We start from the raw sequence: 15,541 nt of genomic DNA on the forward strand, positions 1-15,541 counted from the left end.
GTGACCGGAATATGCGGGGGGATGGAAAGGTGGTAACTATTAGATTAACAGTGAGATAGTAGATGTGGTCAGACCAGCACTGGTAGCCTAGTAGCATGGTCATCCTCCCAACGAGGGCGGTTTATCTTCAGATGAGAGATGGAATATCTTCAGTGGTTGCCATCGTTCTGACCCTTTTTGTTAAAGCTGACACTTCCTGTCCCCCAGATCACTCCTTCCTGTACTTAGCTTCCATCTTCCTTCCTCTCCTTCCATATCTGCCTCTAATTCATGCCCCATCTTTGTCCAACTCTTTCTATCACTCACAGCAGCTCCCTCTTGCTTTTGTTACTCCCTGTCACACTCTCTTTCAGCATTAGCTCCATCTCCATCCATCTGCTCCTTTTGTCTCTTTGCTCTTTTTCACTAGGATGCCTTGGCAAAAATGGGTATTGACTGTGCCTTTCTCTTTTCCTCTCATCCCTGCTCTGCTTTTTCTTTCCCCCATCACAGTGTACTCCAGCAGTACATGCTCCTTTTAGGAGGTGATGTGAAGAGTAGTAGAAATGCACCCTGTAAGGGGAAAAAAAGGTGATGATACAATCAGTTTTATTGTGCTGTAAGGATTTTTTTCAGGCTTGTGGTTATACACCCCGTATGCAGGCTGTATGAAAGAATTGCAATTCGCATGCATTTTTTTTTCCCTCTCCCTCATTCCTCTTTTTCCTTCTCTTTTCATTGCTGAAAATAATTAGGCTGTAGCCCGGACTCAGGGGTGTAACGTTTCTGCTCACGTTTCCATGATACAAGAGTAAGAGAAGAAAAAACAAAACAAAACAAAAAAAAACTGGTTGTGCTGCTCCAGAAATTTCTACCTGTGTGTCACCAAACATCCTCCTCCTCCTCTTCCTCCTCCTCCACCGCTCTCTCCCCTGATGCTGTTTTGACGTGGAGTTCCACAAGGCACGATGCACTTTAGCTGACCTAATTCTTTCCTGGCACTCTTCCAGTGCTAAGAGTACATAAGGACTGTGCTGTCAAGGTATTCATCTTGCCTCTCTATTATTTTAGAAATCAAGCAACATCTGTTGTGCTTAGGGCCCTCCTTGTGACCCACTAGAGGTTTTTATTTATTTATTTATTTATTTTTGCTGAAAAAATGCACCTAAATTTGCCTGTAGCCAGTGATGAGATCATTCATGTATTTTTCACATTTCCCGGGTTCAGTTTGATTCCTTATGCTTTAAAAAATAAATAAATGAATAAATAAAGTTTAAGATTTTTCACAAACATGATCTTGGAAGCAAAAAAAATATTGTTTTTTTTTCTCCTGCCTATTACCTATACTCTAGGCTGTTGCTTTTTACTGACTAACTTTATATTAAACTTCAAACAGTGCCTTACCAGATATTCAGCTTGACAACAAGCACTATTTTCATGTGCCCTTTTCTGTAGGAAAGATTTAACTGCATCTCCTTATAACTGCATCGTTACATGACAGTAGCATACAGTTTGAAAGTTTGAGTTTTGTAGTATTTTAAGCACAAGGAGTGCACACAAACATTGTTAATGTATGTGTGTTTGCAACCCAAACCCTCATGGTTCATAAATTTTAATATTCCTTGTGTCTATACCCAAGCAAAACACAAAGTGCCCTGCAAAGTCCCTGCCCAGAGCGCTAGTTTAGCACAGTTCTCCACCCAGACTCATTACACGGCAGGCCTCACGCTCACCCTCTTCCTGCCACCACTTTCCACATGCATCTTGCATGACTCGCTGGTGATTTTAAACAAGCCCAATAACAGCTCTGCAGCGCACGGCTCCGACGGGAGGCTACGACTCTCCTCACTATGTGACCGTGATATTATTCGACTGCAGGGGGGAGGGATTGGGGGAGAGACACGGCCGCTGCTTTTTTCCCGGCTCTTCCAAAACAGAGCTGGAGTATGGAAGGGGAGGGTGGTCCTGTGTAGCGCCCCAGGCTCCTTTTTGTGTTTACCAGTCCCTGCGTGGGACTGATGCTATTTTCAATTCCAAGACTCAGCCATGGCTAACTGGCCCTAGCCCCTTTCATGCCATTTGCCTTAATAATGTGGGCTGGACTCTCTGTGGGGAAAGTAGCCGCCATCCTGAGAGTGGCTAAATGACACAGTGGAGTTTATTGATGGAAAGGATTACATGCTTCCACGCGGGGCGGCAAGGCAACGGGTTCTATGAAGGGCACTACAAAGAGAGGTGATGTAAAATCTTCACAGAGGGAAAATGCACAAGCTTACAGTATGTCAAAGGGCGAACACTGGTACAATTCATGGCGTCACACTGTTTATATTGCTTATAATGCATGAGTTTGGAGCCTATATGGAGGCCAAACATATGGACACTGCAAACTAAACGGTAGAATAAATATGTGAAACTGTTTTATAGCATCATATAGGTTTAATAAATGATTTTTTTAAACTGGTCTGTGTGGTCATTCAACACCACATTAGAACCTTGTATCCACTTACATTTCCTGTAGCCTCCTCTGTATGGCATTACATCCTATGTTATTGTAGAGCATTTGACTATTGTGAAATGTGACCACTTCCTCCACAGTGCCCTAATAAGGAGAAAACAATATGACTTATCAAGTGGAAAAATGACCCATGCGCTGAAGATCTGAAGGCACATTAAATGACAGCTCGTAGAACAAAGCATAAGCTGTCTTATTTTAGTCCCGGACTATACATGAATAGATGCAGCACTCTGTTTTACCTCTGCCCTCAATTAATTCCTATGAATCCAGCCACCATGTATTAAAATGGCCAGATGCTAGGATGGATTCTGTTGGGAGCAATGACATGCAACAAAGTGATATGAATCACCCCCCCCCCCCCCTCCCCACACCCACTCACACACACACTGTGCAGCAGCAGCAGCAGCACTCTCTCAGAGGGCCAGTGACACAATTTATGGAAAAAGCAAAAACAAGACACAGTCACTTAAGGATGGATGCGCTGTCAGAACAGACACCATTTCAGAAAGACTGTATTTGAATTCAATATGTAACCATAATACAGGGTCAGTGACTCTCTTTAAAGGTTTGATTTGGTTTAGCAAAAAGCAGTATTTACTGTTTTTTTCTCTTTGGGTTCTTTTATTTCAGATTTGGTTTATTTACACTTGGAATTCGTAGTGTTTGTGTCCACTATTGTCTGACGCTGGTACGGCATAGAAGTCCTCCAGCAACCAACCAGCATGATGATCTGTTGCACTGCAGTCCCTGTGGTGAACAAAGAGGGACACAAGCAGCCCAAGCTTCTCTAACAACAGATGCTAGTTGATTAGTTTTCTCGTTAGCCTTGAACATGATTGCTTACCAAGATCTTACTTATCCATCAGGTAGTAATTAAAAGGAAAAATAGTTCTCTAGGGAACATGGCTTTTTCTTCCTCTCATGTTCAGGGTGGACCTGATGCTACAGCGACTCAATACTTTCCCACCTTGGGGTACAGGCTGCTGCTGGCTGGTTAAGACACTCGTTCACACTGGAGAAAGTCAATCCAGCTAGAATAGGATTGAATCCGGATAGCCTTTAAGCAGGATATGTTCAGACCTATTTTCAAATCTGGCTATCACACACGCGTGTCCATGCTCAATCCAGCTTAACCCGGCTTGTTTGCTGTCCTCCAAACCACTAGGTGGTGCCTCGTAATATACAGAGTCTGCTCAGGCCACGGTAGAATGCATTTTTTTTGTCCCGTGTCACTCTTTGCAAACCGGACACTGTCCCTGTGAACTGGAAGTATCACGCCGCATCCACTAGATCCACCGGCTAGATCCACCTCGATCTATTCAGATATATCCGGATTTGCGTTGTTCAGACTCAGAAAAAACTATCCAGGTATATCCAGATACGGCCCGAATCCGGCTCTAGCCAGTGTGAACGGGGTCCCTCTTAGCTGCGATTTCCTGAAAGTCTCATGATTTCTTTTTGAATGTTTGAATTATTTTTACATTTTACAATTTTACAACTTGCCACTTTAATAGAAACGTTAACATCAGATTCAATCTAAAACCAGAAATGCAAATAGGAGGCTCAGTACATGAGTCATAATATTCAAACAAATGGAATTATCTGTGGATGAGCCTCATTTTGGCTCTGAGAACTCCACTTGTCGACTGACTCTTTGGAGAGATGCTTTAATCATTAAAACCCTGTCTGCACATGAAACCTGGTATCCTCTTCACTTAAGAGTTGCTTTAATGACAGTCTCTTTTGAAGTGTTTATTTTCCAATGGCTTTTTGTGATGTATATATGCCAGGTAATGCTTTGCAGTTCAGTCTAGTCAAAGCCTCAGGAGGCAGCCAGAGCTGTTGGGTCCATCATACGACAACATGCCATGCATCAAATGGGTGCGAACAACTTTTCACACTCCATCCTATAGCTTCAGTCCTCCAAGAGGTGATATCTATAAGAGAGGCTAAATGTAAGAGCAGTGTGAAAGCAAGACCCAAGGCCGTTCTTAGGAGCAGAATGATTGAACATGCAGTGATGCTGGTCCTGTAGCTCGCAGTGTTCCGGCCCTGACGATCTCCTCCAATGTAGGCTGCACTAAACATTGCCTATTTCTCATTCAGCACCAATCGGTGACAGTCTCCCCATACTTCCCCATTTATTATCAGCTCTCTGCAACTGAAACAAAAGCTGTGGCATTTCAAAGATTACCTGTACTTCAGTTGGAATGTAGAAGCCCCCCTCCTCTCTCTTTTCCTTTGGAAATGATTCCCGTATCTACAAATCTCTACCACTGCATACATAAATATCCAGCCCCCAGCAAGAAAGTGTGTGCAGAACAAAAAAAAGAAAAGAAAAAAGAATCAAAGGCCATTCAAGAAAGGAAATCAAAACATTATATCTATATTTAGCTTGTGTTGTCTTAATTGGCATGAACAGTACAATCAGATAAGCCTTTTTACTGTGACTCACATGCTGCTTCAGGAGGAGAGAAATATTATTTACCAGCATATATCTCCTGCCAAGATTTTTTTTTCCTTTTTTTGGCAAGTATCTGCTTATTCTACCTGACCAGTACCTGCTATTACCTTCACATTTTCTCATCATGTAAAAAACGGAGAGGTTACATGCAAATCCTTTGTTGTCGAGTTAAACTTACTCACAGAGCCATCTATACCTTTGAGCTCCATGTCACTCCCATGATGCCACTCTACACTCGTATCTGTGTGGCACTGGCCCATATGGGCTCTGTGAGGTCACTGCACATGCCACCTGCTCTAAGCGGGTTTCGCCTCAGTTTCTGGGTGGGCACGCGTGGAGAGGCAGATGTATAGATTTACTGGTACAAATGCGTCATAAACATAACACACACACAGTGTGTATACTCACTGGAACATAATCTGAACAATTTACAGCTCCAGTCGCAGAACCTTTTTACAGGTTTCTGTGCAATTTTGTGTTTAATGAGACTTATACTTGTATGTGGTTCACTAATTTAAGCAGACAATAGCTCTTTACATGCTCAGGTGAACTTAATAGGCTTACAAGACTAAAAATTGTATAGTCCATGGAGTGAGTTTCTCAAAGGCTGTGTCCAAACAGAAACAATGTTTTTATTTTTTTGACAAACAAGTCACAATCATTTACATACAAAACGACATAAATGATAAGAGGAAGACAATAAAGTTTAGCAGTGAAAGAGAATTCCTTCCCAACAGAAAAAGAGCAGACTGTTTAAAATGTCCACAAAGCTTTTGTTGTTATTTCACCGAGGTAGTGTTGCCTATACACGTCTTGTTGACACTGTATACACTGTTGATACTGCCACCTGTCCTTTTTATTGCCTCTGAATGGACAAAGAAATACTTCCCGAAAGACTGAATTACCAATGTTTGATATTCTACACGCCAAACACGGGCATTTTAGGTTACAGCCGACGCAAGAGAGATGATCACCACAATATAAAAGTGTTTATCCTATAAATAAATGATGATTGAATAAAGCAAAATTTTGAATGTGGACAATTTTCTTGTGCAGAGAAAAGTCTAAAAAAAGTGTAAATTATCAAGACATGGTAGTTTGGACATTATTTGGCGCACAGAGTTTAAGGTTTCCCTTTAAAAAACATCAAAAAGACATGTTCTCCCAAGTTTTATGATGAATATACACATATATATCACTTTTATTAAGATGTTGATAGAATTTTTATGTTTGCAAAAAGCAAAGCGTGTGTTCATAAGCACATCGAGTTCCTTTAAGAAATTTATCTTGGGACTATTTCATTAAAATCCCACAAAAACTAGTCGGGATATGCTACATTATGTTTTATGTACATCATGTTCTATGCGCGGGTCCAGATATGGTTTGCTTATGGACATTTTTTGCAGTGCACAGAGAGGATTTTACTATGTGCGCAGCCAGACCCCGCCTGCTCACCGCGCGTCACTGGCGAGTAGTGTGTGGACGCGGAGTCACTCCCCTGCCTACTTTTAATAGCTTTGTCATGTGATGGAAAGCAGTTGTAAGACAGGTGCCCTCGGTTCATTCTAGGCGAGGGGCAGCAGTTGCCTGTGTGAGAGCGAGTGGGAAGCGTGTGTGGATTTCTTTTTTACTTGATTTCTTTCTTTTTTTCTTTTTTCTTTTCTTTTTTCTTTTATTTTCGGACCGTCATTCAGTGGCTGGATGGCGTGGGACAGGTGTAACCAGGACTCGGTGTGGAGAGAATTAGAGGTGAGCGCATCTTTTATAAAAAAAAAAAAAAAAATCCGACTCCTTTCATCTTTCTAGCACGCTGGAGTTTCTTTTTTTTTCCTGTGGAAGGATGGACAGCACCGACTACCACTCTGGTTTCCACATAAATCTACGCTCTCTCTCTCTCTCTCTCTCCCTCTCTCTCTCTTCCTCTTCTGCCAGTGCTGTCCGTGGCATGCCGGTGTAGTGCGCGTCTGGACGCAGATGAGGATGCGAGGGATATACAACACGGGGATATATGACAAGTGGAGGGAATGTGCGGAATCTACCTTTTCACCTCAGTTAAAGGTGTAGTTGTTGTAATGCATGCACGGGCTCAGGACCATTGCTTCGCCTCATAGGATCTCTGTTCAGTCGGAGCGAGTGCTTGCAAGCTGACGGATATCTTTCCCAACCGCGGACTGTACGCGCTCCGGTGCCGAGAAGGTTTTCATGGCGAAATGACTGAAATGTCTCAAAGTCAGGTATTTCGCTGACGCATGAAATCCACTGACGATAATAATCCCTTTGATGTGCCGTGTCAGGATAGCGCATGTTATGTTTTTTTTTTCAAAGGCAGGAGCAAAGGTTGTCCACTCTGAGGCACCGCTATCTGGCATTGCGCAGGAGCATCATATTAACGGTACCGGGCACGTCTGTGTGTGTGTGTGTTTGCCAACATCCCGGCCGGAGGAGCGTTGCCCCGGCTAGAGAGCAGCACCCAGCCTGGGTCGATGATTATATGTTTTTAAATCCATCCACTTCATCCAAGTAATTAGCTGACGATCGCTCCAGTAGTCTTTTAATCTGGTCTAACATACCTGCTTAAAGCGCACGCAGATTACATTTGTTTGACCTCATGATCCAAAATGTCCATCCGGCTCGTTGTGGACGTTTACCTGCCTATATTGTGTACAGTGATGCTGTCACAGTAACTCCATGATATGACTGCAGTCTGACTGCACATCTGTGATTATGTGAGCAGCCACTGTGATTAAATTATAAAAAAACGAAAGCTGCTTTGATTCAAAAAAAGTAAGATGCTGTCATTTTCGACCGATTTCGGAAATGTTTGCTCATTCAGATGCCCTCATTTGCACTTTAATCCGGGTAGGTCTCAGGAGAGGGAGCGTTTGGACTGCGTTAGGTCAATCCAACTAATGTGCGCGTTCTAGAAGCTCATATTTGGACCATTCCTGTGAAAAATGCATGCATGGTTATGTCTTTAAATAAGAGAAATGTCAGTCCGGACCACAGTCATCCCCCCGATAATCTTTCTATCTGCTGCTTTTATGTGTGATGCGTGCGTAAATCACTGGAGCGCTGTGGTGCACCCTGATTGTCTGTCTGGCGGCGCTATTTCATTAGTTCACCAAGAAGTCTATAAGATAATTGAGCACAAGAAGATCCAGCATGCAGCCTCTGCATATCTTAACAGTCGTTTTACCATTTTGTTTTTGTTCATGCCGTGCCGTGTCTGAGAGGATCATCTCACGGGGAAGCCTAAGACGCAGTGAGTCTGTCCCCTTCGCTGTTGCCGACGCAACATAACGGATTTGTCTCATCACACTCTTAAGTCATCGTGTATTCGTGTTGGTGCGATTCCGAGGACAGATGAAGTGTGACACCGGTGTCTGGGCGGTTTTTCCTACTTGGCACAGCATCCTCTCTCAGCATTGCCCTGAGCCGAACCCGACTCTCACCCCTTCCCCAGTCTGCGGGCCAAATACCTCCCGGCTTTGCCCGAGGATATCTATCTTATATCTCTCTTAAAGCCACCCCGTAGCTCTCATACATTGGATGACGCTTGTAAACTAAATTAGGAGTGTGTGTAGCCTATTAGACAGCAGCCATTAAGCTGTTTTCTCAGGCTTGGATTTGCATTTGCACAGTCACAGAGTGTAAACACGCCTCTCTGGGCTGTGTTTTTGCCTTTTAATGACCATCGGCTATCTCAAAGTTCTCTTCCAACCTTTCCAAGGAGCACACAGCATGCCTGACTATTGCTCATTCCAGCTGAGCCATGTAAACTTGTTACCTTGTCCACCCCATCCATTTTCACTTCCAGTCCACAACCTTACACCACTTGCAGCCAGAGCAGAGCTGATGATTTGTGTGTGGAGGAAGCAGGAACAGCTGCTGCATACAGCACACATTGGCTCCAGATTACATAAAAGTGGCTGGTGAATAACAAAATATCAACAGGCTACATTTACTTGTGGGGAAGGCCAGCACCGATCAGAGTGTGGCTGCACGGTGTGCAGGAGGGTTGCTGGTTTGAATGCATTTGTGCGAAACAGGTTGTTAAAAATGCATAAATTAAGTGTGTCATATGGGAGAAATAATTATAATGATCAAATGAGGAGACTTATGACTCAATTTGTCTGAGAGATGTGAAGCAAATGTTCAAATTCCCTCTGTTTATGACTCAGCTGCAGGTTGAAGAAGACTTTTAACTCCTCTCTGGGTTTTCCGCATTGTTTTTTCCAGCTTGGCTCAAATAATTAACTGTCTGATTTGCATATGAAAGAGGTTTGATTTTTGTCTGATCATCCTTCTTGTTTTTTGTTTTGTTTGTTTTTTTTGTCTTCAGTGTGCTGCCTTGGTTGGTGAAGACCAGCCCCTCTGCCCAGACCTCCCTGAACTTGACCTCTCAGAGCTGGATGTCAGTGACTTAGATGCAGACAGCTTCTTGGGTGGCCTCAAATGGTACAGTGACCAATCAGAGATCATTTCCACTCAGTACGGGAATGAAGCATCCAACCTTTTTGAGGTAAGTAAAGATTTTTTTAATTAAATTTCACACAGTATGGGGTATCCACAATAACATTTTCCCAACAAACATGACACCTTATCACATTCCTGAATACGAGCCAAACAAAATGTACAATCGCTGCAAGTTTACAAACATGCTTTTTACTCTGCTGCCCCAAGTACAAAAGAGGAGATAACGTTGAGTGAGCGATAAGCCCCGAAGGACCTTTGTCCCCTTGTTTGGATCCTTGCCGCGCCAGTATGCTGCCTTATAAAAACTTTGAGCGTTTATTTCAGCTCAGAGTCACTAATGCGGCACACATCTGACATAAGGCGTCCGTAGTAAACTCCAGACAGGGTGGCGGTGTTGCAAAATGCTTCTCAAAGGTTGGAGTGTAAAACTTTCATCTTTGCCCCCTTTCCTTTTTCTTCTCTCTCCCATTCTTTATTTCAATCTCGCCCTCTCTTTCTGTTCTCACCCGGTGACAAACGAAGTCCACAGAGGGTGATGATCTGGCCAGGGCCATAAAGCCATCGGTCTTGGGACTGAGTTCCAGTCCCCAGTTCATTATAAGCCTTTATCAGTGCCAGAGATAGACAAGAAAGACTGAGATTGGATGCTTTAGCCTCGCCTCAGGAGGAAAAACCCTGACTGAGAAGGCAGTATGTGTGTGTGTGTGTGTGCCTATGACCCTGTCATGTAGTCACAAATCCAGGGTCTCTGTTGTGTGTTTTGTGTGTGTGTCCTCAGTGGTCTTGCAGGCAACAGTTGATAACAGACTAAATTCTTTCCACGTTTGACCCCCTCCTCACCACCACCACCACCACCTTTTCAGAGTCTCTTTATATCACCACACATTCTACCTCTGCAGACCACCCTAACACACACACTTACACACAAGGGGGGGGGGGGGGGCTTAAGTACTAGCTGGTGTGACCCTGACTCCTCTGTCGTCTGAGAGTGATATGGCTTGCAGCCACCGAGTGGCTCGGGGGATGGATAAAAATACCAATGAGAGTGTATGCATGTGCTTGTGTGTGTGTGTGTGTGGTTTTAAAACACAATGGAACTTAGCACCCACTGAGGACCCTGATGAGGGAACTGGCTCTGAGCAGGAAGCTGTGTGTGACTTCAAGTGTGGCATAGAGCTTGTGTTTGTGTGCACATGCTCCTGCACAACAGAGCACGTGTTTGCCTCCACACAAATACTGTACATTGCAGTAAGCGGTTGATGTTTTCACACACTCGACAGGCCAACAGCTATTGTATTGTGCTGAGGATATGGAAAGGCTTCTAATTAAGCAGTGAAAAAGGGTTTTCAAAGCAAGTAATACATTTGCCTGACCAGGCTTTTTTTTCCATCTTTGGAAAGTTTCTAGTCACCATATGAAGTACTCAGTTCATCATACAGCAGGACCCAGCTAATCCTACTTAATCTGACAGAGGAAAGTTTGCTGCTCGGCAAGGATCAGAAGGCTGGGGCTGCAGCTGTACTTCCTTGCAACCCCCCGATTGGCCTCTACATTAAACAGAGAAGCATCCAATCAAAAGTTGAAGATTAGAGAAAGTGTTAATAACTGGCCAGATTTAAAGCCTTGTTGCATTTTCCCTTCCACTTAAGAAATCACAGTGTGTATGTGTGTGTGTTGTGAGGGAAACCAGGTAGAAGAATATCAAGGCGTTGTTCAGTAAAGTGTGGAACAGCTGGGTGCAGCTGTCACACAGAGACCTCCTTTTTTTGAATGTCCTCATGAAAGTTTGCTTTGTGGAAGTGTGAACCTGTGCTCATTAGTTAAGTAAAATTGCTGTTGAAATCAGTTGCAGCTTTAATAGAAAGACAAACATGAGCTGTTTCTCTCACAGTAGGACTTAGGTTGCATATGCCAAAGTAGAAAATGAGTAAGCAATGATTCACTTTGTTATACAGTAAAGCAGGGACCGGAAATAATGTTGTTGAGCAATGGAAATTGTAGTCTAGGTGTATGTGTGGATGCCTTTTAGCCTCTGTTCCTAACCATGTGTGTTCCGTTCCGTAAGCAGCATACGGTCTCAGATCACAAGCTGTCCCCTGGCTGGCCTTTTGCTCCATTCCCTGCCACCGTCCCAACTGTCCCTGACACAAAATGTAGAGAATGATACACCACACCACACACAGAACAGCTATCGCTCCCAGCACAGCATGTTTGACACCTCTTCAAAACGGGCCGACCGTGAAAGTCCACTGTCTATTTTAGGCTGCAGTTGTTAAGGGGTAGTTACTCACAATAAGTTCCCAATGTACTGCCAAAGATAACGGCATAGAAGTGTTACCCAGTGTCTTTTTGACCACACTCAGATTTCACGTCAAGCTTTGTCCGTTTGATTGATGGAAACGTGTCTCGCTGGTTTTGGCTTATTAAGATTCCAATGTGGTGGTCACACAGAGATCTGGCACGACTGCATCACACGTATACAGGTGGAGGCATTTACAGCTGTTGCAGGCTGTGAGTCAGTCTATGCCATTATGAAGAAAATTGGCTCTGAGTTTACATATTATCACTGTGATACCTGCTGTGATGATAGATAGACAGGTGGGACAAGGGCAGATAGAGAAAAGAGAAACAAAAGGAGGCGCAGAGACAGAAAAGGCCATCAGGTGACAAGACAGAGAGGCACAGGGACAGATGGATTGTGAAATAGACAAACATATAAACCAGGAGACGCTTGGAGTTGTGCCAGGCTGAGGCAAAGCCCATGGATTGGAAGTAAAAGGTTGTGGGCTTAGTAGGTAGTAAAATAAGATGCCAAGGCTTAAAGCATTACTGTGATATTGTTGTATTGGGACATGCTGTGAGTATGTGCACATATGAGGGCCATGTCACTTTTAAAAATCCAACCGGATGTGATGGCATCAGGCTTCAAAAAGCATTATGGTGCTTTGTCTTGCTTGTGTTTGCGCCTTATTGGACAGATGCTCGAGTGCTTATTGTTAAGTAAAGGCAGATTAGATTGATTGGGTCATCTTTAGCAGGCTTTGATAAAATATGCTGTGCTGAAATGTTTGCCTGCAAACACATGTGAACATAGATTAGCTCACACACTTGTTGGAACTCATGTGAGTCAAGTCATAGACCCTCTGAGAGGAATTGTCACGCCCACACATACACATACACACACAGCAGAGACCCTTATTGTCCCTGTTCCTACTCCCTGCTGAATGCCGGCTGCGTTTATTTTGCAAATTTATGCTGACATTTGAGAGTACACCACCCGCATCAGTTCACTGCTCTAGCAAAGGGTGTATGAATTATCATATTCCGCTGTATAATATGATTTTCTGAAGTGAGTCTTATTAGAAACACCATGCTTTTCCTCATCTCAGGTTGCCTTCAGTTTTACTGTGCTGATACAATGTTTGCACTGTCTGATAGCAGAAATCCTCCATCTCTGTCAACGTGAAGGCAAGGGTGTGCTTTCACGCCCGCGGCTATACTGTTTCAAGATACCCAAATGAGATGGAGCGCAGACAAACAGGCGCAGATGTATAGTAGAGAGACGCAGACATAGGCTGTCCAAGCCTGTGTCATCTTGGAGCGTCTGTCAGATCCACTCCACTACAAGAGCTCTCAACTCGCTCCCCCACAACACTCTGGGCTCCCTCCTTCCTCCCTCCCACCCTTCCTCGCTGTCTTTCCCTCCCAAGGCAAAGCATTTGTTCCTGGCCGATGGGAAGTTGGAGCAGCAGTGGCTAAACAAATATATTCTGGCCTCCAACAGTCGCCTTTGGAAAGAAAGACTGGAAGGAAGGAGGGAGAGAGGAGGGGGGATAAAAGGGATAGTAAGCAGAGGGATGGATGTGGCCAAAAAAAAGTCCCCTCAGGGAATGTTTGGAAAAAGAGCAAGGGAACATCTTTTTGGGTCTGCTGGTGGCTGCTTGGCTGCCTGTCCCTCTCTCTCTTCTCTGTCACACTCACACCACTCACACACTCAACGCATGTTCCCAGTGGGCCACTGCTGCTGATTGAGGCATGGTTTGGTGTTCCTGCCCCAGCTGATCCCATGCCCCCAGTGGATAGCCATCTCTGTCATCACACTGGAGCCACCGATGTGTACGTGAGCATGTGTGTGTGTCTTGGTGTAATCGAGACACCCCATACAAAGATTGTGGTCTTTTCTGGACAGACATAACACTTTCATCACTTTCCGTTATGTGTGTGTATTGGGTGGAAATTACTATTTTTAGTACCTGGGGTAATCTCTCACTAAGAGCCTTTCAGGGCTGTTTCACTTTAACCTGGCCAAAACACTAAGCCAATAATCCAGCCCCCCTTCTATCTCATACTCTCACAGACACTGCAACATGTTGCAACGATGCAATGCGATAAAGCCAACCTTCCTTGTATTATTTAATAGTGTACACTTTAGAGTTAGAGGAAGATATAAACACAGGATTCCTAGAATGCTTTTATACTCTTCTAAAGTACGGTGAAAAATGGGTGGTGTAAGAACCGAGATGAAGTGAAGTGATAAAAGACTGACATGGAAAGGTGTGTAAAGGGAAGAGGAAAGGTCATGTTAGAAAAAACACTATGAAGAAGAAAAAAAAGAGGAAGAAACCTAGAAAGAGAGAGATAAATAGATAGAAAGCAGAGCAGGATGCAGAGAAGTGTTGATTCATAGTGAAGCATTGTCAGTCTTGGACAATAGACTGCTTCCCTTCTCCAGGAAAAGCCAATCGATCCCAGGTGTGTGTATATTCCATGCCAGTATACCCAGCAGTTGCAGTAGCCTTGGCCAGTTCTGCTCTGACAGTTTGCCATTTTCAGTCAGTTTCTGGGAGTTTGCAACACAGACTCTGGAGAACTTTGTTGATTCTAAGCAATAATTAATAATTTACTGCACAAATTCATGCAGCTAAGGGAGAAATTAAAGAGCAACTTAATAGCAAGCTGTGTTTGACACAAGGGTGAACACACCCTGCATCTATAATGACTGATTCACGGTACTACATTGATGTTTGTTTGGGTAGATATGCGCATATGAGGATTACAAGAAATCAGCCAATGCAGGGGATAGCAGCAAGCTGCCATTTAGCGTTGACACTCTTTGCAATTCTAATGCTGATTGGTTGACTTGAACCAAAGAGAGGGGAACCAAAGCAGAGTTTACTAGAGAGAAGAACACACATTCCATAGGTGGAAAACAGAAGAAGCAACAACATCACAAACACTAACAAGAGTTGTTTCCAGTTGTTCATTGTACACCTCTACCAAGAGTCACTGCTACAATGTGGAGCCAACACAGTACAATTTATAATTTCACAACTTAGGTTAACACTGTGTCCATCACAACCTTGTCCTGTACATGTGAAGGACTAGTCTTTCCTAGTTGAGTCAGTTTTTATAAACTTTGTCAACCATGCATTAAAAAAACCTTCCCATTCTAACTAAGCTTTATGATGTGCACTGCATGCTTATAGCTCCAGCTTATTCCCCCCTCCCCGGAGCATTTAAGTCTGCACAGGCCTCGAATAGTTCAAGAGGCTCTCTGAGGCTCTGCTGATGCATGAGTGACTTGATGCTTGGATGACTCACTTGCTGCCCAATCAGTCACTCCTGAGTCTGAAGTGAAAGCACTAAGCTTTTCACTGCAGTTATATAACATTGCTTTTATTTCACTTTTAGTAAATTAGAAACTTTTATGTCTGAAACAAAAAATTCTAGAATTAAAGTAAAAATCAGTCTGAAGGGGAAAAAAGATGGAATTATACCCAGTACTCATCAACTTGCAAGTACTTAATTATGGTGTACACATGATTATTTGGCACATCTGTAGCAGGCATGGTTTTTATCAGGTGAATGGTAAAATATGTGTAGCGTGTGTGTCTGTGAAGTGGTGTATCCGGGATAAATCTGCTGTATGTATCCGCTGCAATAGAGCTGTTAACCTCAGGAAGTCAACATCTCTAAAATTGTCTCTGCTTGTTGATCAGCTCTTTCCAGAAGACCATTGTCAGGCTACACTCTGGCTAGCCAAAACCTCTTTTCATATTGCCGTGGGCTTTGTTGTATAATAACTTGATGGGCAGATAGAAAAGGGA

The 15,541-nt window shown here is 43.6% G+C and overlaps 1 protein-coding gene across 3 annotated transcripts in view; it reads left to right on the top strand.

Annotated features, from left to right (window-relative positions):
• Nucleotides 1-6,488: 6,488 nt before the first annotated feature.
• Nucleotides 6,489-15,541, top strand: part of ppargc1a (peroxisome proliferator-activated receptor gamma, coactivator 1 alpha) — a 34,214-nt gene continuing 25,161 nt past the window's right edge. For 2 of the 3 annotated variants that reach the window (XM_028429389.1, XM_028429390.1), the window contains exons 1-2: nt 6,489-6,707; nt 9,301-9,480. In XM_028429389.1, the coding sequence (XP_028285190.1) occupies nt 6,660-6,707; nt 9,301-9,480 (228 nt within the window). In that variant the 5' untranslated portion in view covers nt 6,489-6,659. Of the gene's footprint in view, nt 6,708-6,952; nt 7,193-9,300; nt 9,481-15,541 lie in introns of those variants that run through there. The other variant, XM_028429391.1, reaches the window with a different exon arrangement.

The sequence above is a fragment of the Parambassis ranga genome, chromosome 18, assembly GCF_900634625.1.
Source record: "Parambassis ranga chromosome 18, fParRan2.1, whole genome shotgun sequence".
NCBI lineage: Eukaryota > Metazoa > Chordata > Actinopteri > Ambassidae > Parambassis > Parambassis ranga.